The sequence below is a fragment of the Scyliorhinus canicula genome, chromosome 4 (assembly GCF_902713615.1).
Source record: "Scyliorhinus canicula chromosome 4, sScyCan1.1, whole genome shotgun sequence".
In the NCBI taxonomy this organism is placed as follows: Eukaryota; Metazoa; Chordata; class Chondrichthyes; order Carcharhiniformes; family Scyliorhinidae; genus Scyliorhinus; species Scyliorhinus canicula.
In genome coordinates, this window is record NC_052149.1 from 173,751,205 (window position 1) to 173,779,174 (window position 27,970).

The 27,970-nt window shown below is 43.0% G+C and overlaps 1 protein-coding gene across 3 annotated transcripts; it reads right to left on the bottom strand.

Moving 5' to 3' along the window:
- Positions 1-349: 349 nt before the first annotated feature.
- On the bottom strand, positions 350-27,685 carry slc26a2 (solute carrier family 26 member 2). Of its 3 annotated transcripts, none has more exons than XM_038795557.1 (3): positions 27,504-27,685; positions 15,129-15,748; positions 350-9,271 (listed from the first exon to the last, which is right to left on the bottom strand). In XM_038795557.1, the coding sequence occupies exons 2-3, from the start codon at positions 15,738-15,740 to the stop codon at positions 7,742-7,744; spliced, it is 2,142 nt and encodes a 713-aa protein (XP_038651485.1). In that variant the 5' UTR covers positions 15,741-15,748; positions 27,504-27,685; the 3' UTR covers positions 350-7,741. The 3 variants fall into 3 exon arrangements, with proteins under 3 accessions (XP_038651485.1, XP_038651483.1, XP_038651486.1); XM_038795555.1 differs by having other exon boundaries at positions 15,129-15,752; positions 27,504-27,684; XM_038795558.1 differs by lacking the exon at positions 27,504-27,685 and adding an exon at positions 26,992-27,199 and having other exon boundaries at positions 15,129-15,752.
- Between the last annotated feature and the right edge of the window lie 285 nt (positions 27,686-27,970).

Sequence of the window (27,970 nt, forward strand, 5' to 3'; positions counted from 1 at the left end):
TATCCAAATCAGGCAGGGATCAATTTGATAGCTGGAAGTCTGCCAAGGTCTATTGGGCAATAGGTTTGAGTCGTATTATTCCATTTCCTTGAATTATAACTAGCCTATAAGGACAAAGCTAGCCTTAATCTGACAGTGTCTTCCAGGTAATCTAAAAGGTGATTGATGTGGGAAATGAAGAGAAGGGAGTGCTTTCTTAAATTGGCCACGAACCTCACAGCAGTTCTATTCCACTTATCAACAGACCCAATATCCCGAAGTCAGAATAATTTTCAGCACATGGCCATTATCAAAAATAACAGACATTTCTAAGTTGTTAAACTATTAACTGTAAAGAAGAAAGCAAATCAGCACCATAGTACATCTTTTATTTAATTAGGTCAATGGAATGCAATCAAACTAATAATATAGATGCATTTACAAATAATTAACAATCCTCTATCAAATATTCTTTACAAAATATTAAATTGCTAAGACAGATCATTTTGACAATAAAAAAAATGTCTTATTTACAATGGCTTTGATTGTATGATTGAATACAAGCATGCAGCAATGCAAGATTGCTCTTTCTTTTGATTGGACCAGACTAACATTGGGCTGTGTCTTGTGCCGTTTAAAAAGAAAGGGAGGAACAGGACCATGTCCAGAACCCAAACCTGTACTTATCGTCTGGGCGTCTACCTGGGAGATGTTTCTGGAGGTGGTCAATTAATGGTCGTCTTTAGGTCCGAGGCATAATTAACAATGGTTGGCCAGTTCCCCAGGCTTCAGGCCAAGGGACCTTCAAGCTTGGGAAGATGGCAACCCCACTGTATGATGGATGTTCACAAGGGCTCCACCATCTTGAGGTGTGTTCTGAAGAGGTATTCAACTGCATATAATAAATAGTGACCATAGCTGCTGGGCCACCCCTCTGGCGGGGAAGCTGCACCAGAATATGTTTAGTGGCCACAACTGTGGCCTGCCGATAACTGTGGCTCCTGAGAGTGGAGGTGTGAATGGGGTCACAACAGAAGACCTCGCATGGCCATCGGGCCAGCTACTGCAAGGCTCCCTCCAGGAGATCCCTTTACCGAACCAAATCAGTCCTCAAATGGACAGTTAAATTGGTTATCTGCTGCTGATGTGTGTGTAGCCATTGCTGGTGATGACCCGTCTTTGGTATGACCACCCAGAGGCAGGAATGCCTTCAAGCATATCCCCCACTGGACCAGGAAGGCTCCGCCCATTGTGAGCAGTCACACTTTTGTCAGTCGTGATCCAATTTGAAATTAAAAGCAGAGAGGAACTATGAGAGTTCCCAGTTAAATTCACTCTGCCTTGCACAACGTCATAAGAAATTTACTGGTAGATTGAAAACCGATTGTAAACATTTAACTTATATTGTGCTTAATGCTAAAGTTCAATATATTATCTGACAGAAATTCTTCAGAATTTTTAAGCAGGAGATGAGGCAACTAGAACTTTGTACTTGGACAAACCTTGGCTTGCCAAATTTCAGTCTGATGCCTGTGAATACAAAAAAATGTTTTAACTTTTAACTGAAAATTAATTACACCTTCCTGTTGATAATATACACACCAATGTAGTGCTGTGTTTAAAATTAAGCCACAAGGTTTCAATTGCAATGTATTTTTTAAAAAACAACAAAAGTTATGACCAACTTTCCATGCAACTTCATTCAATTTGTATTGAAACCATCAGTACTACAGGACTATTCTATATGCAAAACATGTTATAATTTTATATAAACATAAGACTCTGAACTTATAAACATGTCAGAAATACATTTTAAGGACGGCGTCATTCCAAAGGGATGTCACAAATAAACATTTAAAGGTTTGAAACCAAGCCATGATTATACAGTCCCCACTTAAAATCCAGTTGTTTTGATTTTTTTTTTATAGTGTGTGTCAAACCTTTGGCTATATTCTGTATTATTTTTAGGCATACTAATTCAGTTTCAGGCATATCTTCAGATGGATCGACATTAGACATTGAATAATAAAGACATTGATAAAAGGCCTAGGCTGTTCCTGTACATCTAAAAAGCTAGATTAAAAATAAACCCCCATAGAAGCTGGAAACTGTCTTAATGAGTTTGTTACGCAGCTTAACACAATACACCAAACACAAAGTAATGGAACTGACTGGCGTTAAAAAGAATACCAATGTTTAGCTGACAATCGGAGAAGACATGTTGTTTCTTAGCAAAGCAAGTAACTGCGGTAAGCCAAAGTAAACAAGACTATTATACCATACCATGGCTGGCAATCTGAACTAGCAGGGTGATTGATGCTAACGATAGGGGCAAAATGCTCTGGCCTCCCGGTGCATGTTTCTTGGTGGCGGGAGGCAGCCCGCCGTTAGTCGGTGACAGGACCTTCTGGTCCCACCACTGTCAATGGGACTTCAATTATTCATTTGGTTATTAATTTGGAAAACATATTCCATGAATTATCAAAATTAGCTGTGAAAAATATATCCCATAATCATTGGCAACAGGTGTGTATGACACCATTGAGGGGAAAAAAAAAGTTTTGGAGACAGTAGATGCGCCTTTGAAAATTTATCTCCAACATTTCAAATTATAATCTTTAGCCAATTTAGGAAAAGCTTTGAAATTGTGATTTCCCTATTAAAAAATAAATATTCCAAATTGTGCATTGCTTTAAGTAGAATTCACAGTAACAATACAGTACATTATAACATTGATACTTTAGCACTATGCACACACAAATGTCTGGCAGCATTCTCTGCTCTCCCCGTGGCGTGTTTCCTGGTGGTGCGAGGCAGCCAGTTGTTCTGGTCTTACCACTGTCAATGGGATTTCCCATTGATTACACCCGACACCGCCGGAAACATGCGGCCTGGGGTGCGCCATCGGCAGGACCGGAAGATCCCGCTGGCGTGAAGAGTTGAAAGATCTCGCCCATCTTCTTTCTCCCGGGGGGAGGAAAGCAGTTGGTATTGAAGGTAACAATCGATTACTACAATACCGGAAGTTCTGCAATATCATGAGGCTTTGTCCTCTTCATTCAGGAGACACACAATAGGCAATCAGGCTGCAGGCAATATGAAAATATTGGCCGGAATTCTACGGCCGTTTGCTGACAGCGGGATTCTCGGGCCCTACTAGCAGAAGACCTCCACCCGTGGATTTCCCCATGACTTGGTGGGGCTACGATAGGAATTCCCACTGACAGAGGCAAGAGCAGATAATCCCGGCACCGGCGAATGGCACGATGCTTCCTGCCGCGAGAAACACACAGCTGGGAGGTCAGGGAATCCCACCCATTGCATCATTGGAAACATTTATATTGATCGATATTATGGGTATCAAACTTGAATAGACAGACAATAGTTTACAAAGTTACTGCACTCCTTCAATCCCTCTTGTGCATTGCCACCTTCTTTTGTCTTACCATTGGCGGCTCTGTTGTCAGCTGTCTAGGCCTTAAGCTCTGGATTTCCCTCCCTAAGCACCTTGAACTTTCACTCCTCCTTTAACATGCTCCTTAAGATCCAATCCTTTGACCCTGCTTTCAATCGTGATGTAATCGAACCTCTCATTTGAATTTTGGCTTGCTATAGTTTGATTGCACTCCTGTGGAGCATCGTGGCACATTTTATTCCATTCAGGAGGCTATACAAAGGCAAGTTGTTGAATAATTAAATATCAACCAAAATATTTCTCACATTGAATTAAATGTTGGCTAGTAACAATCAAAATTGGCTGTAGATGTAAATGAAAGTGGGTAAAATATAGCTCTTGGTTTAATTGCATTCATTGTGTAAATATGTAAAATGCAGCAATGACTCAAGATTGTTTCCAGAATACTTTACAATTTGGAGTTTCTCCATGTGTTTGTACAGTCTGCAGAATAATATTTTTGCCTGAGAAGCTACTGATGTTGGCAATCTAAATGACTGGTATTTTATATTTCTTTGGAATCTCTGAACTTAATTGAATCACAAATAGAAAAAGCAGCATCAGGTGTGTAGAAATGTTTTCCTCTAAATATACAATACAATCTTTAAAAAAATAAACATTATAAAGCATGCATCTGGCAATGTAACTGTCATATATTCCACTTCTCTGCTTGCTCCACAATCACATTTGGATGTTGAACCTCAAAACTTAAATATACAGGTACCAAGGGTCTAAAGAAAAGTAAAGACGCCATAGTCCCAGATGACCATAGGCTCCCTTCCCCTTTGAGGAGGGAGAGCTGACTTGGTGGTGATTTAACCTGAGGATCACAACACCCAAGGCGAGGGGTAAGGTTGAGAAGGCGGAGCCTTCGTAAATAACCCACTGGTACGGGAATTGAACTCACCCTGTTGGCCTCGCTCTGCATCATGAGCCAGCTATCTAGCCAACTGAGCTACTGAATTCTAAGTGGGATTGCTAAATGATTTCATCATATAGCACAGATAAGCTGTTTGTGTCATTTCTTCCCATAAACTGTGTTATGTTGTACCTTGACCTAAACATTTAAAGTTACCAAGTGGATAATGTAGCTTTAATTTTTTCATATTCAAAATAAAAATAAGGCCGTAAATCATTATAATGAGAATGTATGTAGCCTCAAGGTGATGAAAATCATCATGGTGGAACAGAAAGGGAAAAAATAGGAACATAAAGGAAATCAATCCTGCCTTGTAATGCACACCTCTGATTATTTGTAAAGATGTCCACAAATTTGACTGTCGCAGTCTGCCAACTCTCTCAAGCAGGCAAGTCAAATCGGGAGTTGAGGGAAGTTGCCAAAAGTAAACAAGAAAAGATGCGGCTAACGGCCTGCATGACATTAAAAGTCTAAAACTGGAAGTGTTCATAATTACGATCATACTTCTAAATGAGCAATTTGCAATAAGGAATTAAATGCAAAAACAAACAATTAGATGGACGGAAATATTCATGATCAGTTTAGGTGTAAATATAGAAGAGATTTATGCTATTTTTAAATTAGTACTTTAAATAGATCATGTTGCATAATTTAAAAATTCAGAGTCACAATTGGTTACCTTAATTGTGCAGATAACTTCTGCTCATAAACCATATATTTATTGAAATAGATAATAAAAAATAACGACTAGACTGTAAAACAGAACAAATGGACATCTTGTTTTTTGTCCACTTCTGTCGAACACTTGAAACAAAGTTACGTAAAAATCTAAAATTGATTCCAAAATCAGACTGTCGACTATTTTGAAACAGTGAATAACTTCATTTTGTCAGTGTTTTACTTTAACAAAGGCAATTACTAAAAAGGATTAATGTTTTTCAAATATCTTCGCAAATCCAAAATTTTATATTTGTTTTAGAACTTTGCAGAAAGACATCAGGAAGGAAAAATGTTAAACATACGCACTCAGCAATTCTAATTGAAAAACAATTTTAAAGCTCTTATCCTTGTACAAAAAAATTTCAACTGTTATAAGTGCAATTATAATGTAGGATAATGTTATCTGAACTCACACCACCCCCAATAAAATTAAGATATTGTGTAGAATTATGGCCCTGAACTCCGACTACCTCCAATAAAAATAAGCAGTTCTGCAAATTTATGATCTCTATATAGTCATAATGTACAATATCAAAGGCTCTCTACACTTGATAAAAGATGTAGATTTCAGATACTGGTACAGAAAGCCTTACCATGAGTTTCTATGCTGTGAACTAGTATTTGAGTCCATTATTTCAAGGAATGGATAGCCTCCTGTACTGTCAGTGCCATTTTATGTTTGATTGACCAGCTTGGCTGTCTGGCATTTCCACATTGCTTTACAATGAACATATTTCAGTGGATTTAGCAAGCAGCTTGTTTCTCCTTCATAAAGCTCATCATTAGTGCAGAATTAGTTATTGTTCAAGGTGCACTGCATAAAGAATACTGCAATTGCAAATTGAACTACAGCTTCACATTGTTAGTGGGTTTATACACATTTTTAAAATAAATCAATAGATTAAACTTGAATTTTAATTAAGAACCCAACAGAAATGAGGGGAAATCTTACAATTAAAATAATGTAGTAAAATAATGTAGTAATTTTTTAAATGCAAAGTAATGATTTGCAAGTTGGAGTACGAACAAAATACATAGGTTATTAAGCATTGTCCTTTATATTATAGGGAATATTGAGTAACCGTTTTTTCAAGTTAACCTGGAGAATTAGTTAGCCAGTGCTCAAGGACTAAACATTTTAATCATAGACATATTCTTAGTGCTAGGATCATGATAGACCTAATTTAGTTAAAGTATATAAAGTAGGTTTCCAAAGTTAAAAGATGATGTCCTTCTTGGTTTAACTTTACAAAAAAAAACAGAATAAATTGCTAGTGTAGTCATTCCACGGATTAGACCTGTAAAACATCGAGTTGCTAAGGCATTATTTAGACCAGAATGTGCAGTGTTTGGCTCTTGGTCAGCTGTGCCAAGGCAAATCATTTGGTCTCAGCATTCCTGGGCTGGGGAGGCGGGATGACATCAAATCGGTAAGGCCTCCTTCAATCGATTGCTTTATGGCAGAATGTATGTGTGACAATCAATTGGAAATCAAGCTCAGCTTTGCTCTGTTCCATAGTCAATATCAAGCAAATACTTCAACCACACAAAAGGAAACAAAATGGAGGCATGGGCGGGAAAATAAAAAATACCTCACTAAGACTCAGCACCTTTTTGGGAGGGAGATGAAGAGATCAGGAACGAAATATGAAAGAAAAGCTCAGAATAAATTACAAATTGATAAATTTCCCTTTCCTATTACTTTAAAAAAAAACAAACATCACCAGAATGACTGCTGTCTTTGATCTATGCCAGCACAGAGATGCCACAGCATATCATGCATCATCCCGGGGAGCGTGACCCAGTTTTCCAGTTGATGCATGGTAAGTAGTTGTATTACATTTGTTTCAGCACCCAGAATTCACTATTAATAAGAACAAAACCGAGATTCCCTAAAAACTATGTAAAATTTAAACTCTGCCCCCGAGTCAAACATTTTGGGAATGATGAAGGCAAAAGCTCATTTCAGTTAAAAAACAAAATACAACTTAATTAGTACTCTACCATTAACCAGCTGAAAAGGGCAGATCTATTTATTGCATCATGAAAGATTTTTTCTCACATTATCTTTCTCAAAACTCATGTCTCCAACTTCAACGACCTCCAGAAAAATGTTGATAACAACTTGTTCAAAAATTAAACTTCACCAATAGTAAGTGTTTAAGAACCAGAAGCCACTCCTTAAAAAAAATGAAGTCCTAATGAAGTTAATTTAAACAAATATTAAATACTGTTGCTTATAAATCTCCACATACTCTAATCCCATCTCATAATAAGCACCAAGATCAGAAATATACAGAATCACATGTAGAAACAAACATTCTGCAGACGCATGTAAAATAATTAATCAAGTCAAAATGAGGGGCACGGGATACTCCTGCATCCCAATTGCGTGTTTCTCGGCAGCGGGAGGCGGTGCACCGTTCACGAGCAACAAGATTCTCTTCTTCCGCTGCTTTCATTGAGAATTCCCATCAAAGCCACCCCATGCTACCAGGAAACCCGCGGGCGGGACTGCACTACCAGCAGGGACAGAGAATCCCTCCATCAGTGAAGGGCCGGAGAATTCCGGCGGAAGAAGATATCTCAATTTGCTTTGAAACAACATGTTCAAGTTTCTGAAGCTCACAATGCTGAGCAGTTTTCCTGGATTCATTCACAGTTGAATATTAACAGAGGTTACTTCCTTCCCAGTCACCATTCTTTTGTTGTACATTTGAAGCAAACATGACAGCGTCATGAACACTGTAAAACACCAATGTGTGGATGCTGTCATTTTCAAAATAACCTCCATTGCGAAGACTATCAATAACCAACGCATTACAGTTTGACAGAAGAATTTGGATTCCAATCTGTTTATAATCTTTATAGACTTCCTTCACTGTTGCTATACCTGCTGTATCCAGGAACTGGATAACTGAGAAATCAATGATAACTGTATGGAATTCAAACTCTTGTTTGGAAAGCTGCACCGTGGCCTCAATCTTCATGGAAGCACATGCATTCACTGTCACTTTTTGTTTCATTTCCCGAATTAATTTCCTTTCTGCTTTTTTCTTTGCCATGATTACTAGAGTTGGGTTAACTCCTACCTGTTTGTAGAGTGATGCCTTGAAGGACTCTTTGTTTGCATAGTACAACGGAGCCTCAAATCTAAATATTTTGACACCAGACAAATTTTGAAGATTTTTATATCTTCCCAAGTCTTCGTAAATTTCTGTTCCTTCCAGATGGCCGAGCATAGTGGCTCTTGGCATTTGTGTCCGCGCAATGACACAGATCACAGAAAAGCTAACTCCAATCAGCAGTCCTAACTCTGTGCTGATTAAGGCTGATGATAACATTGTGACAAACCATATGACAGTGTCCACCTTGCTCACCTTCCACATTTTGGGCAACTCCAAAAATTTTCTTAAAGCACCACGGAGATTCACAATTGTTATGACACCCAAGACACATTTTTGAAGGGAGTAGAAAAGTGGTGCAATCACAAGAAGCACAAGGAGAAGCACTAAAGCAGTCACTATACTCGAGAATTGCGTCCTGCAACCCGTGGACTCTTTCACAAGGGTTTTGGCGAGGGCAGCACTGGTTGTGAAGCAATGGAAAAATGCCGGAATAATGTTACAGGTACCAATAGCAAACATTTCTTGATTGGCCCTCACCGTATACCCGTGCTTCTTAGCAAACATTTCTGAAAGAGAAACCGTAATTGCAAAACCAATGATCGCAATCGGAAGGGCATCTGCAGCAACTCGAGGTATCAAGCTCCAGTCTGGAGAGGTGGGAGCCATAAATCCAGTGGGAATGTTTCCAGCAATGGTAGAATTAAACTTTGCATTCAAATGCCCATAATGAGAGACCAAGGTAGCAAAAACTACAACCAGAAGCTCGCCTGGAATTGGTGCTTTCAACTTTGATTTGTAACATTCATTTATTTCTTTTAAAGGCACTAGAATCAGAAGGCACACCAGGCTGGTTACTAGATCACAGATGTTAGTAGTATGGATGTTTTTAAAAATGTGCACCCAGGTTTGCACAAGTGAGCCAGGACCATGGGCACGGGGAATGCTGATCCCAAGAAGATACTTAACTTGTGAGGTAAGAATGGTGAACGATGCTCCAGTGGCAAATCCACTAAGTAAGGAGTCAGACAGGTACACCGATATAAAGCCCACTTGGAAGATGCCCATAGCCACCTGAAAACAATTTCAAGAAAACCAGTGTAAGTAAAACAAGTCAGAGTGATAGAAAGAATTCAGTGACTATGTTCACACGGCAGTTGACATTTAACCCCTTTATTCTGCACACGTTTATAGAATAATAGAATTTACAGTGCAAAAGGAGACCATTTGGCCAATTGAGTCTGCACCAGTCCTTGGAAAGAGTCTGCACCAGTCCTTGCCTAAGCCCACACCTTCACCCATCCCCGTAACCCAGTCACACCACCTTTTGGATACTAAGGGCAATTTAGCATGGCCAATCCACCTAGCCTGCACATCTTTGGGTTGTGGGAAGAAATCGGAGCACCCTGAGGAAACCCACGCAGACACAGTGAGAATGTGCAGACTCCACACAGACAGTGACCCAAGCCGGGAATCAAACCTGGGACCCTGGAGCTGTGAAGCAACAACGCTACCCACTGTGCTACTTATTGTGCACTGTTTGTCTTGAACTGAGTTTTAACTCACACAAGAAAACAATGTCAGAGTTGCTTTTTCTACAAATCATGAGATATATTAAGAAAAAAATGATAAGTGGAATTAAATGCAATCAAATTTTTCGATATCCTGCATTGAGGCAGTCCTTACCTGGTTTGGACTATGTGACTACAGTCCTGCACAGTTGCACACTAACATGGTTGATTCTTAAATGCCCTAGCAGGCCATTCACTTGTATCAAAGGCAACCCATCAACAATGCTTACATTCCAAAAATGGATTGAAAAAAAAAGTACACAACTAGAATTTTAAAGTTTAAAGCCAGCAACGAGCAGAATTGCAGATTAGGATGTGTCAGCCATGGCCCAGCTGGTAACATTTTCCCTCATTGCCACAAGGGTCTGTGTTTAGGTTGCACCCCAGGGCTTGGGCACAAAAATCAAGGTCGACATGTGACAAATGCAGGATTTTAGATATATTGGATTATCACCATTTGGCAATTTAAGCATTAACAGCCTGGGTTAAGAGTGTGCTTGATTGCAGTGTCATTTAAAAAAAAAAATAATCTTGTTTTGCAACAACAGAAAACATTTAGGAGCCAGAGGTGAAATTGACCCGAGTGAAAGGCCTGGGCTAGTGCACTGTTGATTGACTAGGGCGAGTCCCTGGGAAGTTAATGTGTTTTCAACCTGGGGAGATGATGCCATTGCTGGGTCGAGCAAAGCTATTCAGACATTTTGAGAACGCTTTTTGAGTTGAGTTCTAACCCGACTAACCCTTTAGACCACAAGTAAAAATTTTCGCTCTCACAGTAGGATGGTTTAAAAAAAGAGTAATAGTATTTAAAGCAGAGCAGACTTGGCTATGGACAAGGGGAATACTGAAACAAACCAGTTGAAATAGCTTTTTGAAGATATCCAGCCAGTCTGCAGGGGTTCGAACAGGAGCCAGATCTATTCTGGAAAGCAAGTATAACTCTGCCATTGGGATGGATTGAGAGCTGTATGTTTTTTTCCCTTTCTTGTTGCTTAATTGGGAATAGAGATAATAATGAAGGGTATTGCATTTACTATACGGAGTAATATTGTTTAAGGGGTAATTTTAAGCTATTTTTTGTTGTGTTGTTAAAGAGTTTAATATTGTATTAAGAATAAAGTTTTATTTTTAAAATTCCAAATCCCTAATTCTTTGTGCAATCACTCCTGAAACCAAGTATTCTTTCCACACAGTCTTACAAAAGCAAAATAAAATATTGAGCTTTTGGTCCAGTAGCCTAGCCACAGTTGGGGTCTGGTCTGGGATTGTAATACATTCCGGTGCAGGATGGAGAGAGTGCAGAACTTCTGAGAATTCAATTTTTCGGATGAGTTATTTATTTATTTAAGGGATGTGGACATTGCTGGCAAGGCAACATTTATTGCCCATCCCTAGTTGCCCTACGAGAAGGTGATGGTGTAAGCTTTCTTTTTAAACTGCTGCAGTCCCTTAAACCCAGGCCATGTTTATCGTGTCAGGTGGAAGAACAGGGAGGTTACCTCCAGTGCAAGTTATTCCTTCATGAACATCACAGAAACAGATTATTAGGGTTAGGGTTATTGTCACATTGCTGTAAGTGCGAGATAGCTGTGCAAAAATTGGCTGCCATCTGTTAGAACATACTGTGAAGAACGAGGCCATTCGGCCCATCGAGGCTGCACAGACCCACTTAAGCTCTCACTTCCACCTTATCCCCGTAACCAATAACCCCATCTAACCTTATTAGACACTAAGGGCAAGGCCAATCCACCTAACCCGCACGTCTTTGGACTTTGGGAGGAAACCAGAGCACCAGAAGAATCCCACGCAGGTACGGAGAGAACATGCAGACTCCGCACAGACAGTGACCCAGCGGGGAATCGAACCTTGGACCCTGGCGCTGTGAGGCCACAGTGCTAGCCACTGTGCTACCCATGTTTATTCCATTAAAACACTGAATTCACTTCAAAAGTACTTCACTGACTGTAAAGTACTTTGAGATCGCCAGTGGTAATGAAGAGTGCAACATAAATGTACATGTTTCTCAATAGGAAATAATCCCCATATTTCACTCCCTCGCTCTTCCAAATCTCAGTTTCGCCCTCCATAGTGATGCCAGACCAAATGGTCTGCTTATGCTGTCAAATGCTAGCCTTCTCAACCCACTGAGAAAAAAACCTAGGACCACTCCCCAATGATGCCATGGGCGGGGGTTTCTCAGCCCATGCCGGGTGGGAGAATCGCCGGGCCGGGTGCGATTCGTGCAACGCCGCCCGACGCCAGTCCATCAATTCTCCGGTGACCGGAGAATCGGCGCCATTGGCGCTGTCGGTGACCGCTCTACGCGGCACCATGCTATGCGGTGATTTTCCGCACGCGATGGTCCGAGTGGCTGCCCAGAAAAGCCCGAGTCCTGCCGGCGCCTTTCACATCTGGTCTTACCTGACAGGACCTCGGTGTCCATCCTGTCAGGGGCTGCCTGGTGTGGGGGGGATGTCTGAGGCCAGGGGCGGTCTCCACCGTGGCCTGGCCCGCGCTCGGCGCCTACCGATCGGTGGGCTGGCCTCTCGTGGTGGGGTCTCTTTTGCTCCGCGCCTGCCCCTGTCGCCCTACGCCATGTTGCGCGGGGCCAGCATGGAGAAGGAGGCTAGCGCGCATGCGCGCCAGTCGTAATGCGCATGCGCATACCCGCAGCGCCCATTTGACGCCGGTCTTGGAAGCTGGAGCGGCGTGGGTTGCCCCAGTGCCGTGATGGCCTCCTGTAGGGCAGAGGATCGCTACACTGATGACGCCGTCGTTCAACTCTCTAGTTTTTACGACGGCGTCAACACACTGCCTTCGGATGGGAGAATCCCGCCCCATATCTCTGGGCCATCCTTGAGCGATAACAAAGCCCAGAATCATTTATTTTTTAAAATAAATTCAAAGTACCCAATTATTACTTTTTTCCAATTAAGGGGTCATTTAGCGTGGCCAATCCACCTAACCTGCACATCTTTTGGGTTGTGGGGGTGAAACCCACGCAGACACGGGGAGAAAGTGCAAACTCCACACTGACAGTGACCCAGAGCTGGGATTCGAACCCAGGTCCTCAGTGCCGTAGTCCCAGTGTTAACTACTGCGCCACCGTGCTGCCCTGAGCCCAGAATCATTTCTCAGTGCTTCCAAAGGGTGCAACGACTATTGCATAGCTGAGCTCCACTCCCCAAACCCCTACCCAGCAATAAATGCCAAATGCCAAACACAAAACAGGCCCACTTGACTGTGCATACTAACCACTAAAACTGATAAGGGATAAAATTTAGGTACAAAATAATTAAAACATAACAGAAAGTTGTTCATTTACAGTTTTCAAAGAATAAGGAGGACAGAACTATGGAACACAGTGCTAAATGTACCAAGAACAGCATGTAGTAAATAGGGAATTTGACTTCTGGAGTCATTGCCAAGCAACAATGTTTTTGCCTGTGTTATAATCACCCCTTCTGTTATAAAACAGCACATCTGCTGACTCGATGCAAGTAATATTATGGGAAATCTGCATGTCGATAATCAAAATGTTTTTCATTATCTTCAGCTTTAATTTCTAGAAGCATTTTACTCATAAACTTTAAAATGAATTCAGGGTTGCGCATTTTAAGTGGCAGCTTTGTCCTCGTAATATGAAAAAAATTTGATTTGTTAGATCTCATCTGAAATTGGTAAACATACTGGAGGGCATGCAGCAGGCAAGGTACACACCATCATGAAGTAAGTGAGTGAACAAAATAACATGGTGCACAGGAACAGAGGTAGGCCATATGGCACCTTGAACCAGCTCCATTATTCACTTAGATCGTGACAGGTTTGATTTTGGTCTCAGCTCCACATTTCTAGTCGAGTGTTGAAGCAATATCCTATTGGACTCGGAATGTTATCTCTGTTTCTCTCTCCACATCTGCTGCCAGACCTGTTGAGCTTTTCGAGCATTTTCTCTATTGATTCCTACCTTTCCATTGCCCCGAATAACCCTCGACTCCCCTGTAGTTCAAAAATCTTGTCTCCAAGGTTTGAATGATATTTTCCTTTCTTAAATAGAGGCATTATTACATTTGCTATTTTCCCCAATTCGCTGGAACCTTTTAAGGATCTATGCATTTTTGGACGATTACAATCAATTTATGCACTCTTTGGATTAAGACCTGAGGATTCAGGCCTTCATGAATTTGAGCAATTTGTTTTCTAAAACACATGCAAACTTTGCGGGTCACTGTCAGGAAGAACCTTCCTATTGTGCTTTCTTAGTTTAATAATTTTCTTGAATTTCAATGCTGAATTTCCACCATAATATCACCCAGAGATACATGCACCTTGGACACCAACCAGTCACATGGTTTAGGATTACAAGTACAATGATGCACCAACGTATTCTTTGATCCTTGATGGCTATCCAATCAATTCTGCCTAACCATGTCCCCGTCTGGTGCTAAAATTGGCCTACTCCCAAAACAACACTGCCTCATACATCACAGAGCCTCATACATTACTTCCCGCAGTCACACTTGCTCAGAGTCCCTTCAAATTACGGCCAGATTTTCTGCTGCAGCTGGAAAGGGGCTTTATTTGGCGTTTTATTATAATTTTTGAGCATTTGTTTTCATTTACCCTCATGAGGAGCTGCACCTTATTTCCCACTTACTGGTGTCAGAAAATACATTAAAATATGTATATATAAATTAACAATGGAAAAGCGGCCATGATTGCTCATTTTTAAATATGCTGTGCCTGATTTTCCTGAATGAAGGCTAATGAGTTGACATTTTTAATGTTCACACACCACGAATTCAATGCTTTCATGTGATCCTGATTTTGTCATGTTGATTTAGAGCCCTTTTAAGATCAATTGTATTCTATCGAGATTTGCCGAAAATTCAAGTGTAACTGGATAATCAGCAATGGGTGTATTTAAACACTCAGATTGCCCTCAAAGAGGAACTTCCAGGCCCATTGGGTAGCACGGTAGCATGGTGGTTAGCATAAATGCTTCACAGCTCCAGGGTCCCAGGTTCGATTCCCGGCTGGGTCACTGTCTGTGCGGAGTCTGCATGTCCTCCCCGTGTGTGCGTGGGTTTCCTCCGGGTGCTCCGGTTTCCTCCCACAGTCCAAAGATGTGCGGGTTAGGTGGATTGGCCATGCTAAATTGCCCGTAGTGTCCTAATTAAAGTAAGGTTAGGGGGGGGGGTTGTTGGGTTACGGGTGGATACGTGGGTTTGAGTAGGGTGATCATTGCTCGGCACAACATCGAGGGCCGAAGGGCCTGTTCTGTGCTGTAATGTTCTATGTTCTATAACTTGATCATTGCGATGTAGGGTTTAAAATGGTTGGCTAAGTGATCACCTTACCTGATAGACCCCAGCCATAAAAGTCAATGTTGAGCCAACGCGAATGGCAAAACAACTTCTGCCACACGCACCTGCAGACTGATTGAACATTTCTGCTTGGCCAGTGCTATTACTATCATCATAGATGTCAAACCCAGCAAACTGCAACTCTCGATCCACCACCTGGCCAATCATTAAGCAGAGCACACCAAAGATACCAACTGAAATATGCTTTGATGTTCCCATCAGGAAGTAGATGATGCAGGCAAAAAATGAGGTATATAGCCCATATATCGGTTCCTGCCCTGCGAGCAAAGAATAGGCTATTGACTGAGGAACAAGCAGGATGCCCACTATCAGCCCGGACATAATATCTCCTAAAATCCATTCTTTCCATTTGTACTTTGGAAACCATCTTATGGCAGGAAAGAAGTCAACAACGAAGTCTTTTGCTTTTGTTGGGGTGCAAGAACAACACTTCTTCAGCCTTTTCGCTGCAACCTTCTTCACATCAAATGTATTCCTTTCTTGCTCTTCTAAAATAATGGGAGAATATTTCCTGTTTTTCATAGCAGGAGAGGCTGGGGTACTGAGTGCCAACAGGTCAGCGGTGTTAGCTTCTGTCGAAGTCATCCCGCCAGCTGTCTAAACAAATAAAAGAAGCTGGTCAGTTGTGATTACAATAACCTGATGTAGTAAAATTACATTTGTAGCAGGATAAAGCATTTTGAGTTACTTTACCAATATCGATCAAAATAGTATCAAATGCAATAGATTGACTGAACCACACAGGTTTGAATCATTTAGCAGGATGCCGTGTCTCCTTAGAATTTTTTAATAAATATTTATTATCTCAACGAGCCTGTTTATTCCTGCAACAATAACAAATAAAAGGAGCAAATGCTGCCAAGCTGTGGCTCAGCTGGCAGCACACTCGCCTCGGAACACAAGGTTCTAGGTTCAAGACTCACCCCAGGCTTTGAACGCATTTTTAAAACATTAAGGCTGACACTCCAGTGCAGTAGGGGCAAGCACGGCACTGTCAAAGGTGCCATCTGTCAGTTGACATATTAAACCAAGTTCCCACTTGCCTGTTCAATTCAATGTCAAAGGCCCCATGGTACAATTCCAAAGAAGAGCAGGGGGATTATCCCCCATGTCCAGACTGATATCTTTCCCTCAAATCAACAGCACAAAAACAGATTATCTGGCCATTATCACATTGTCAAGTACATTTGTAAAAGATTACAGAATGTGGATATTAATCTGTGATGTTGATATGACCGAAGCAGAATAGATACGTGAAAGTGATAAATAAACTTTATAATTTGTCAGGAAAAACCATGGTGATTTGCAATATGCCCTTCAAAGACATTAGAAGACACAATTGTGTGACTTGCACTAGTTTTTAATCGTTTCAAGCTACATTTTATCGTTTGTAAATAATGAGTAAATAAAAGGATACTTAAAAATACTTAACACTAATTTGGCACATTCTATTAAGAAACAGTTAAGCTGCAATAAATATATTATTAATTGAATAGGAGTAAATACAGTAGATATGAATAGAAGATAGCTTATAGCTTTCAACTAGTAAATATAGTCACATATAAAGTACACCAGATGTAAGCAATGTAGGACAAAGCAGTACTGATTTTATGTATTTAAAATTGCCCATGCCTCCACCACCAGACCATCTAAGTTATTCTATTTTTTTACAAAAAATGTGCACATAAGTATGTGTATTCAAAAACTGGGTGCGATCTATCGGCCGTGTTGCGCTGTGGATGCTGGAAGAGGCCGACCCAGGGCTTCCCAACAGCTCGTATGCCTCGAGAGATCCACCCAGGTCTTGCGAGGCATTGTGATCAGGATCCTCACAACAATGGGCAGGTTGATCCCGCTAAGGCATGCTGACCCGGGATCTACTAGGCTCCCGGCATCTGCCAGCCTCCCCAGGAAGTTTCCAGCCAAGTGCCGTTCAAAACTGGTCCACATTTGTGTGGAATAACATTTGGAGGCCTCTGGGTGGTCAGGGACATGGCGCGGTGGCCCCCTGACCTTCCCCTTTTAACACGGGCATCTTGGCACTGCAACCCTGCCACTGCCAAGGTTCCCAGGCACTGCAAAGCCAGTAGGAGCACTGCCAGGGTAGCCGTTCCAGGGTGACACTGCCATGGGTCAGGGCCTGAGGGGGACATGCCCATCATGATAGGAGCGGGGAGGGAGCGTATGAAGAATGGGGATTCCAGGGCGGGTAAGAGGGTGCCGCCAAATTGTTGGGGGTGTGGAAAGGGTGGGGATCCTGGAAAGTGAAGGAGACTCTCAAGGAGTTGTGGAAAGGCCTGAAAAGGGAGGTCTCTCAGGAGTGTGCCATCATTTGGGGGGATGTGGGGTAGTGCCCATGTGTGTGAAGGGTGGCATTGTCCATGGTTGGGGGGTGTGGAAGACCCACAAGCTCACAAAGACATCGGGCCACCCTTTCAAAATGGTGGCGCGATCCCGGAGGAACTGGTCTGGCCAGCGAGTTCAGCTTCCAAGTGATGAAAGTAGTTCTAAGTGTGGGCTTGACCATGGAGAAACCCTGCAGGGCCCAAAAAAATGACTAAGGGCGGGATTTACCCACCAACCGCCACATGTTTTTCGGTGGCGGAGGAGGCCAGATCTACCTGTCCCGCCATTGTAGCAAGATTTCCCGTTGACTGCACCCCTTGTTGCCAGGAAAACCATGCGCTGGCATCAGCAGCCTGGATATCCCGCCCCAAGCGTGGTTAGATAGTGGTGAGGTACTTGCTGACAGAGCCGGGGTGAAACTCCCAGCAAAACCCGCCACAAATTACACTTAGAAAACATTTTTGTAAGATCGAGCCCTATTTTTATCTGACTATTTTAAAAGATCATAATAACCACTTCGGGCGCAAGAGTATATAACCACAAATATAGAAATTATTGCAATCCTTTGGTCATTACTGCCTCGCAAATCCCAACATAGACTGTACCTCTTTCCTTTACATACCGCTCCACCGAATTTCCTGAAGCAAACTTTATGAAAATGCGGGGGGGGGGGGGGGGGGGGGGGGGGGGTGTGAAGGAGCAGTAAACTAATTCCATCTCCTCTGCTTTCTTTGCTCAAAGGTTATCTAAGTACCTCACTTTGAACAGATGATCAATAGTCTCCAGTTTGTGAATACTGAGCAGAGCCCAGTGAGAACTGTCTATGTATCAAGCAAAATTTCACAACAGAAACACAGTCCCAATTTCCCAGTACTCACTAGTTAAAGGGTATTTAAGTATTGCGGAATTCCATTCCTGGAGTTGCTGTCTCTTTTGCAACAATGCGCTGTTTGGAAAAACAAGTGCAAATTACAGCCAAGTTCTTGAAATGCCAAGTATTAGGCCAGACCTTCCGTGGAGTGTCCCCCGCAGTCAGATTGCCTCTCCACTCCTATTTACTTAGACTGAAGCTTTCTCACCCGACCTTCTGACTCAGGCTGGGTGAGGAAACGCCAGTGCAATGGCTTCCTGTGTCCTGAAGTTGAGCGGAGAAGAGTCAGGGACAGTGTATCCATGCCCCCTTTTTACGGCACCTGGTAAGTGGGTAGCATGGGGGCGGGTGGTCAATGGGTATTAGGGTAGTCAGACCAGTTGCAAGAAAGGCACTCTGGGGAAAAGATCTTTGGTAGGGTGTACTTGGGAGGATTGAGGGGTGCGGTGGGGGGGCATTAGTGTCTGCTCTAGTTAGTCAGGAGGTAAAGGTGATTTTAATTCTAACTTTTCCTGGGTGACTATTCCTGTAAGATAGTTGAAACCACCTGAAGACTTGATTTAAAATAAGAGTTTGGATGGTTCCCAATGCAGGGTAAACGCCCATCAGAATTTTGAACTCCCCAGACAACTGTCTGGAAATTCTTATGCAGAGAGCCGAGTGGGTCCCAGCTCATCTTTAGGGTACCTACAGAGTACGTTGCCCTAGAGATTTGATGTTATGGGCCATTATCAATGCCCACAAAGTTTTCTTTTAATATTGGTTTCAGAAGGCGACATGTGGAGTAGTGGTTAGCACTAAGACTATGGAGCTGAGGACCCGAGTTCGAATCCCGGCCGTGTCATTCTCCGTGTGGAGTTTGCACATTCTCCCCGTGTCTGCGTGGGTTTCATCCCCATAACCCAGAAAATGAGCAGTTCGGTGGATCTGGCCATGCTAAATTACTCCTTAATTGGAAAAAAAAATAATTGGGTGCTCTAAAATTTAGATAAAAAAACATTAGTTTCAGTTGTAGCAGAGTGAGAATTTGAATAATCAGCCCTGAATATTGTAAATACCGACTTCCTCAAATATTTTCCCAATCAGATTTTCCTCGAAACATTGCACCCTCTGACTCACTGAGATCTGTTATCATGGAGCTGAATGTTTAAAAATTACATGGATGCGATAAACCTCCGAATAACTTTTGTCTCAATTCAGCATGTTATTTGACAAAAGTTTAAAGTGCAACATTTCATAGAATTTACAGAGCAGAAGGAGGCCATTTGGCCCATCAAGTCTGTACCGGCTCTTGGAAAGAGCACCCTACCCAAGCCCACACCTCCACCCTATCCCCATAACCCAGTAACCCCACCCAACACTAAGGGCAATTTTTGACACGAAGGGCAATTTAGCACGGCCAATCCACCTAACCTACACATCTTTGGACTGTGGGAGGAAACCGGAGCGCCCGGAGGAAACCCACGCACACACGGGGAGAACGTGCAGACTCCGCACAGACAGTGACCCAAGCTGGGAATTGAACCTGGAGCTGTGAATCAATTGTGCTAACCACAATGCTACCCTGCGGCTCAGTAACATGTCTTCTTGCAGGCATAAAGATGCTTAAACAATTGAGATGTGAAAAATGAAAATCGCTTATTGTCACGAGTAGGCTTCAATTAAGTTACTGTGAAAAGCCCCTAGTCGCCACATTCCGGCGCCTGTCCGGGGAGGCTGGTACGGGAATGTGATGTGATGCACGCTCTGATCGGCCAATCTCGACACTGTCAATATACTCTGTCAATTATTCTTTTGTCCACTATGTACGTACGTGTACGTTTCCTTGGCCTCAGAAAAATACTTTCACTGAACTTCGGTACATGTGACAATAAATATCAATAATTGAATCAATCAAATTCAGGTGGCTCATCCAGATCATTTTTTTTAAATTTGCAATCTTTAATAACTAGTGGAGGTTACATGTGAAGCTGTTGGCGGAGGAAGAGGTGTGTGAGCGGGTGAGGGAGGCCATTCGGGGGTATGTAGGGATAAATGATACGAAGGAGGTTTCGGCACGGTATGGGAGGCATTGAAGGCAATGGTGAGAGGGGAGTTCATATCAATATAGGGAGAAGGCGGAGCGGGCCGAAATAATAGTAGTTAGCATTGCCCAGAGTCCTGATCGACATTGCTCTCAAAAGGAATATCGCTATTTATAGGGCAGCACGGTGGCATAGTGGTTAGCACAATTGCTTCACAGCTCCAGGGTCCCAGGTTCGATTCCCGGCTTGGGTCACTGTCTGTGCTAAGTCTGCACGTTCTCCCCGTGTGTGCGTGGGTTTCCTCCGTGTGCTCCGGTTTCCTCCCACAGTCCAAAGGTGTGCAGGTTAGGCGGATTGGCCATGCTAAATTGCCCTTAGTGTCCAAAATTGCTCTTAATGTTGGTTGGGGTTACTGGGTTATGGGGATAGGGTGGGGGTGTGGGCTTGGGTGGGGTGCTCTTTCCAAGAGCCGGTGCAGACTCGATGGGCCGAATAGCCTCCTTCTGCATTGTAAATTCTATGATTTTGCAGAAATTGCTGAAAGACAGAGTAATAATTTAAAACATTTACTTAGAAATTCTGGCAAGTTTCCATGTTATCAAATGTTCCTGGCTGGGGATAAAATCTGACAATGTTCTGGTGTGTTACCTTCAGTTACATCAAGCCAAGAACATTCAGTAATGTTGTTTGAATGTTGGACATGGACCAGTACAAGTTAATATTTTACTTTGTTACCACATTCTGATATCTGTACTCTAATGACGTGTTTTGCATATTGGAGATATTCCTGCATTTTTCACTTTTATACAGGCCTAATCATTCGGGTGCCAAATTCAAAGTCATTCTTTTCAGAACAGTTAATCATTTTATATCCAGCTCCAATAATAGTTTCTGTGACCTGACCTGCTTAATTGGACAGTTATAATAGGGATAAAATGCCTATCAATCTGGCAGCATGTTATCAGAAAATTAATGATTGAAGCAGGATAGCAAATGGACAATTAACCATGAAACAAGTTCAATCTCGTCAATTATACATCCCATATTACACAGCACTTCAGTAAGTGCACATTAATATAACCTCAAGCAAGTCCCAATTCTGCGTTTTTGGGGGGTTTCAGTATAAAAGAGCGAATTCATCCACAGAATAACCCTCCAATTTACAAATTTTATCTTGCACCTTTTATGAGTGATAACATGACATTGTGAATTTCTGGCTGACTATACTAGAGTAACAAGATTAGCAAATGCCAAGCTACAAATCTTGCTAACATATTCAGTCTTTATCTGAAAAAAATAAATTCCCCCTTTATATAGGACTGGAATTTGGATTTGTAACAATGGCAAGATTCTCGGCGTGTACTGCATTACGGCATCCAACAAACAGCAATATCTGACATCTGCTCATGTGGAAGTTTAGAAGTCACTGTCAGTGACACCCTGTACTTCCACAGGGGTGTGTGGCATGATGTCTTCACAGATGCAATCAACATAGAACCAGTGAATGAAGTTCAATTTTTCATTATTCCCATTGTAAAAATCATTAGAAATGTTTTAGCAGAAGTTACTGCATTTCTAAACTGCTAAACAACCTCTTCGGCCCTGATCTTACAAGCACGCCATCTCATTTGCGCAGAAGACCAATTAAACCAAAAATTAAAAATCATGCAATATTTCAGTTCAGAACTTAAAGCAATGTCTATGTCTAAATCTTTATTTTGGCTTTTTTCTCTACAATGGGCAGCACGGTAGCATGGTGGTTAGCATAAATGCTTCACAGCTCCAGAGTCCCAGGTTCGATTCCCGGCTGGGTCACCCGTGTGTGCGTGGGTTTCCTCCGGGTGCTCCGGTTTCCTCCCACAGTCCAAAGATGTGCGGGTTAGGTGGATTGGCCATGTTAAATTGCCCGTAGTGTCCTAAAAAAGTAAGGTTAAGGGGGGGGGGGGGGTTGTTGGGTTACGGGTATAGGGTGGATACGTGGGTTTGAGTAGGGTGATCATTGCTCGGCACAACATCGAGGGCCGAAGGGCCTGTTCTGTGCTGTACTGTTCTATGTTCTAATGATTCAAGTGTGAATTATAAGCCCAATTTTGCAGACTGTGAAAGTTCTTCAACCTGATTGGAGTATCACTGTTGCTGGATGCCAGAGATGGCACCAAATTTAAAGCCACATCAGAATAGAGCTGTTGGGCGGAATTCTCCGCACGGCCCGACACCGTCGTGAAACCTGGAGAGGTTCACGATGGCGTCGGAAGCCTCTTCCGGCCCTCTATTCTCCCCTACCCGGGGGGATAGGCGAACTGTACCGGGAAACTCGGCCGCCGGGCCTTGTCCCTGGCTTCAAGGCCCGGCGCGCCAAGAATGACGCAGCGGCGGCGCCTAATGACGTCAGCCACGCATGCGTGGGTTGGACAGCTCAAACCCACGCATGCGCGGTTGCCATCTTTCCTCTCAGCCACCCCACAAGACGTGGCGGCTTGATCTTGCGGGGCGGCGGAGGGGAAAGAGTGCGTCCCCTTGAGACGCCAGCCCGACGATCGGTGGGCACCGATCGCGGGCCAGTCCTCTCCCGAGCACGGTCGTGGTGCTCGATCCCTGATCCGTCCCCCCCAGGCCCCACACTTACCTGGCGCGCCATGTTCATGACGGCAGCGACCAGGTGTGGTTGCCGCCGTCGTGAACAGGTCGGGAACGGCAGGCCGCTCGGCCCATCCGGGTCGGAGAATCGCGGGCCGCCGTGAAAAACCCATCGTGGTTGCGGAGAATCGCGGTCGTTATTTTGCAAGGTCAGCAGTGAGTTCTATCCCTTTGACACTGATCACAAAAGCCTGGCCTATATACGTACTGACACCAAAAAGGTAAAGGAAATACAAGCAGGTATTGGTTAATGCTCATCTGACAATGCAATAGACCCTCATAATGCCTTGATTCTGTGCCATGTCCTGATATCAGACTTGAAACCACAATCTGCTGAACCCAGCTGACATTCATTTTTAGCACCTCGTTACAGGAAGAAAAATGTAATTGTGGCTTATTTGAATTTACTGGGACATAGAAAGGTAGTTTGTTTTGAATCACTGACAAGCTTTACAGTCATGCTCTAGATCACGAGCAATTCAATTACAAACCAGCTAACGTACTGACATTATCAAAACATGGCAGTTGTGTATACCACATACAGTAACAGTTGGCTGTAGTCATCACAAGGCGGCAATACCTTCTTAAAACTGTAGCTGGTTCTGGTGGGGTTGTTGTCTCAGTTTAAAATTAGTTTTAATATTAACTAAAAAGGTTAAGATAAATTCAGTAGGTTTTGATGCACGATCAATCACTACTGAAGTGAGATTGTAGTCCAATTGAAGGCTTTAATGAACAAGTAGTTACCCCAGCAGCTCCGGTACAGAATGACTGCTGTGGGTGAAACACAGACTCTTATGCTCCGCCTGCTGGGCGGAAGCAGCAGGCAGGTTCTACCACTCATACTACAGTATAAGGTACATCCCACCTAGGTACCACGATACCCCTAATGTAGCCTACCACAGGTTCAAACTGTATTTTAATTTAATCAACAAATAATGCTCTGACCGTATTACAGAACCTCTAAGAAGCGCCATCTGGAATAGCCTTGACTCCCAGTTCTGTGGGGCCGCCCCATCCAAATTGCAAGCTGTTTCTATGATATCAGCGTCAACAGACAAGCAGCTGGACACACCCACTGCTTGACAGTCACAATTTTATTTTATGCTCACCAAACTTTTACAGATGGCTAAAATGATGCATAGAATCATAACATTTACAGTGCAGACGGAAGCCATTCGACCCATCGAGCCTGCACCGGCCCTTGGAAAGCGCTCCCTACTTAAGCCCACACCTCCAGCCTATCCCCGTACCCCGGTAATCCCACCTAATCCATTTGGAGCAGCGCTTGCGAAGTGCATTTGTGGTTCTACATCCCACCTGCCATCAGCATTCCCAGCAAAATTAATTCTGTTGCTGCTCTGACTATTGCAGCCTCATGAGAAACTTGCAGAAAATGTTGCTTCAGGTGCGTCCTGAACCCCTCAGAGACAGAAACATCATCTTATTTGCTTACTCTTGCTGAAATATGCAAGTAAGCATGCCCCTGCTACCTTGTCTTTTTGTATCATTCCGGTCCACTGTTTGGAAACAATCAATCAAAAAATTACCTTGTTATATTTGATCTAATATTCGGGTTGCTAAAATCCCAAGGTGCTAGCAAATGGTTGAGAACTTTTCAGACAGAATTAAAGCAACAGATGGGAAAGGCAAATTTACAGTAAACAGCAAGGTTGATATGACAATGCAAATATTATGAGATTATATCCTTTGATGGGGTGGGGCACCTCTGATGTGGTTAGTTATCTTATTTTGCTAGATAGAGACCATGTGGATTAGGTTAACCCCATCACACTGCCTTTAATTTGCATTCTGACTGATGTAGACTTGGGATCCGCCTCGTCATCCCACCCACAGTTTTAAAGAAAAGGTCAGCATGTGCTCTGGTTCAGCAAATAATCACTAAGAGCCTGCCTTTAGGCCTTGCAACTCAAGAAAAAGTAGAATGTCTTTTAATGGCACAATCCTCCCTAACACATGTAATTGAGGAAAGTCAAAGGCCGTAGGCATTTGTTTAGAATGTACCATTACAAACAGAACTTCAAAGGTTTGCAGAATTCACATATTCTATAAACTAATCAAAATGTTGAAAAAACCCTCCACCATCCCAACAGAAAATATTGGTCTGGCTTGATTTCATGAAGCCATGATCAGTTGCCTTTTACCATATTACACAATAGATGCCTTAATGGCACACATTTACCTCATTTTGGTTAACGCAAGTGTTGAGATATTAATAGGACATAAGCAGGTCTGAAAATAAAAACTGGTTGATGATAATGACAAGGGTGAGCCTGTCTACCATGACAATATTAATAACATTGGTAAGAAAATAATTGATTAAACATTTAAGATGGCGCAACACAAACTTATTGGCTCAGCTGGTAACATTCTCACCACCGAGTCAGAGGTTTTTGGTACACGTCACACTCCAGGACATGAGCACAAAAATCAAGGCTAACACCCCAGTGCAATGCTGAGGGAGTGCTGCACTGTTGGAAGTGCTGTCTTTCAGAGGAGATCCTAAACTGAGGCCCCATCTGCTTTCTCAGGTACATGGAAAACATCTCCTGACACTATTTTAAAGAAGGGGAGAGAAATCATCTGTGGTGACCTGGCCAATATTTATCCTCAATTGCCATCACTAAAATCGATTATCTGGTCATTATCAGATTGTTGTCTGTGGGAGTCTGCTGTGCCATGTTTCCTATATTACGGCAGTCACCACACTTCAAGAATCTACTTCACTGGCTATAAAGCGATTGTATCCATCCTCGGGTCCAAAAAGTGATAAGGACAAGTCTTTTTTTCTTGTTACCTCTATGGACAACAGAGCAGCCTTTCAAGCCTGGACAACTGCAAGCCTTTCCAGAAAGTAACAACACTTGCTTAACAGCAACAGCCCCTCTATTTAAACAAATGCCAATTTTATTAATATTATTTATTATTGGGCCTCACGGTAGCATGGTGGTTAGCATCAATGCTTCACAGCTCCAGGGTCCCAGGTTCGATTCCCGGCTGGGTCACTGTCTGTGTGGAGTCTGCACGTCCTCCCCGTGTGTGCGTGGGTTTCCTCCGGGTGCTCCGGTTTCCTCCCACAGTCCAAAGATGTGCGGGTTAGGTGGATTGGCCATGCTAAATTGCCCGTAGTGTAAGGTTAATGGGGGGATTGTTGGGTTACGGGTTACATGGGTTTAAGTAGGGTGATCATTGCTCGGCACAACAGAGGGCCGAAGGGCCTGTTCTGTGCTGTACTGTTCTATGTTCTATGTTCTATTTGTCAGATATAGTTCATAGGATAGGACATTATTCTCCGTGTGCAACAACTGTTAGCTGAAGCCAGGCTCTCCCTAGAATACAAACCACATTTAAAATGCTTACTAAATATAGAAATTACAGTGCAGAAGGAGACCATGTGGCCCATTGAGTCTGCGCCAGCCCTTGGAAAGAGCACCCCACTTAGGCCCACACCTCCACCATATCCCAGTAACCCCACCTAACCTTTTTTGGACACTAAGGGCAATTTAGCATGGCCAATCCAACTAACTTGCACATCTTTGGACTGTTGGAGGAAACCCACACAGACGCAGGGATAACATGCAGACTCCGCACAGTGACTCAAGCCGGGAGTTGAACCTGGGACCTTGGAGCTGTGAAGCAACGGCTTTAACTACTGTGCTACCGTGCGACCCACAATAGATAGGTTTAGCACCATCCTATGGAAGCCCAATAATTGCAGTGCACCCCTTGAAAAATACAAGTACCATTTGGGTTGCTAACGTTTCGATTATCCCAAGGGTGTATGCGGTAATAAAACTGCATTAACTTTAGCAAATAACTTAATGGGGATCTAGTATCACTAAGTTTTAAGTGTATTTAAAGAATCGTACTCTGCTTTAGCCTGTTACTAACGTTTCCAATATAGGAAAAACAACTTGCACACCTAGATTCAACTCACTTCCTCCCTCCACAGATGCTACCAGAACTGCCGAGTGTCTCCAGCATTTTCGCTTTTGTTTGAGTTTCAATTTCACAGAGGCTGGCACAAAGTTAGTTCGGAATTTCCATCCACTTTCTCTTTAAAAAGGAGCCGTAAACAAAAAAAAAGTACGATTTCGAGCAGCACGTATGGATGTCTCAAACTTTTCCTGTTTAGCAGGTACCTGCCACCTCACAATAGAACCCACTGTTAAAATGTCACACCGCCAAGCAGTGGTTATGGATTGGACAGGGGCGACAACCAATTGTCCTGAGCTTTCGAAACAGCAGCCTCTGCCAGTGAACAGATATTGTAACTAAACCTACTGTCAGAGCCAGGGGAGTGGATTAGATTACATTTTAAAAGACAAAGAAACAGTGAAACTGTTAAGAAATTAACAAACTGAAAACAGAAGGCGCGATCCCAGTGCTGTTCTGTCAATTTCAATACAACCCAATTGCTCTGCCTGGTTGCAGAATGAACTCACTCACCGATTGAAACAGGTCTCTGTTTAGCAATGATCACAATGGAACAGGTAGTTACACTCTCGCATGGGCTGAAATAAGATGATCAATTGTAGCAATTTTTCTTTCAGCTGACTGTCACCCAGCGGATCATTGGCCGCGGACGGCGCCGCCATGCAACGTCAGCACCACAAGTCGAATCCATTGGGCGTGGCGATCAGAGCCCCGCCCACTTACGGCGGCGCCCACCTCCCTGATTGGTCAAGGCTCCGACCATGTGTCGCCGACTGGGACGCGCGGACCTGGATGAGGACTGCACTGGATTGCTCACTGCCTCGGCCCACTTGCTGTCACTTTAACCAGTGTGTGTGGTTGTGTGTGTGCCCAGCTTGCTTGTGAACGCTCGCTTGTTTTCCTCTCAGGACTTTTGCCCAGCTGTAAACTAATATATTATTCCCCAGTTAGGGTTAAGAAATCTGACTATTTGTATGCAT

Excerpts from the sequence above, each read along its gene's own strand:
- slc26a2 (XM_038795557.1), bottom strand. The coding sequence starts at position 15,740 with ATGACTTCGACAGAAGCTAACACCGCTGACCTGTTGGCACTCAGTACC. Across the intron at positions 9,272-15,128 it reads TTATGGCTGGGGTCTATCAG|GTGGCTATGGGCATCTTCCA; the intron begins GTAAGGTGATCA and ends AATTGTTTTCAG.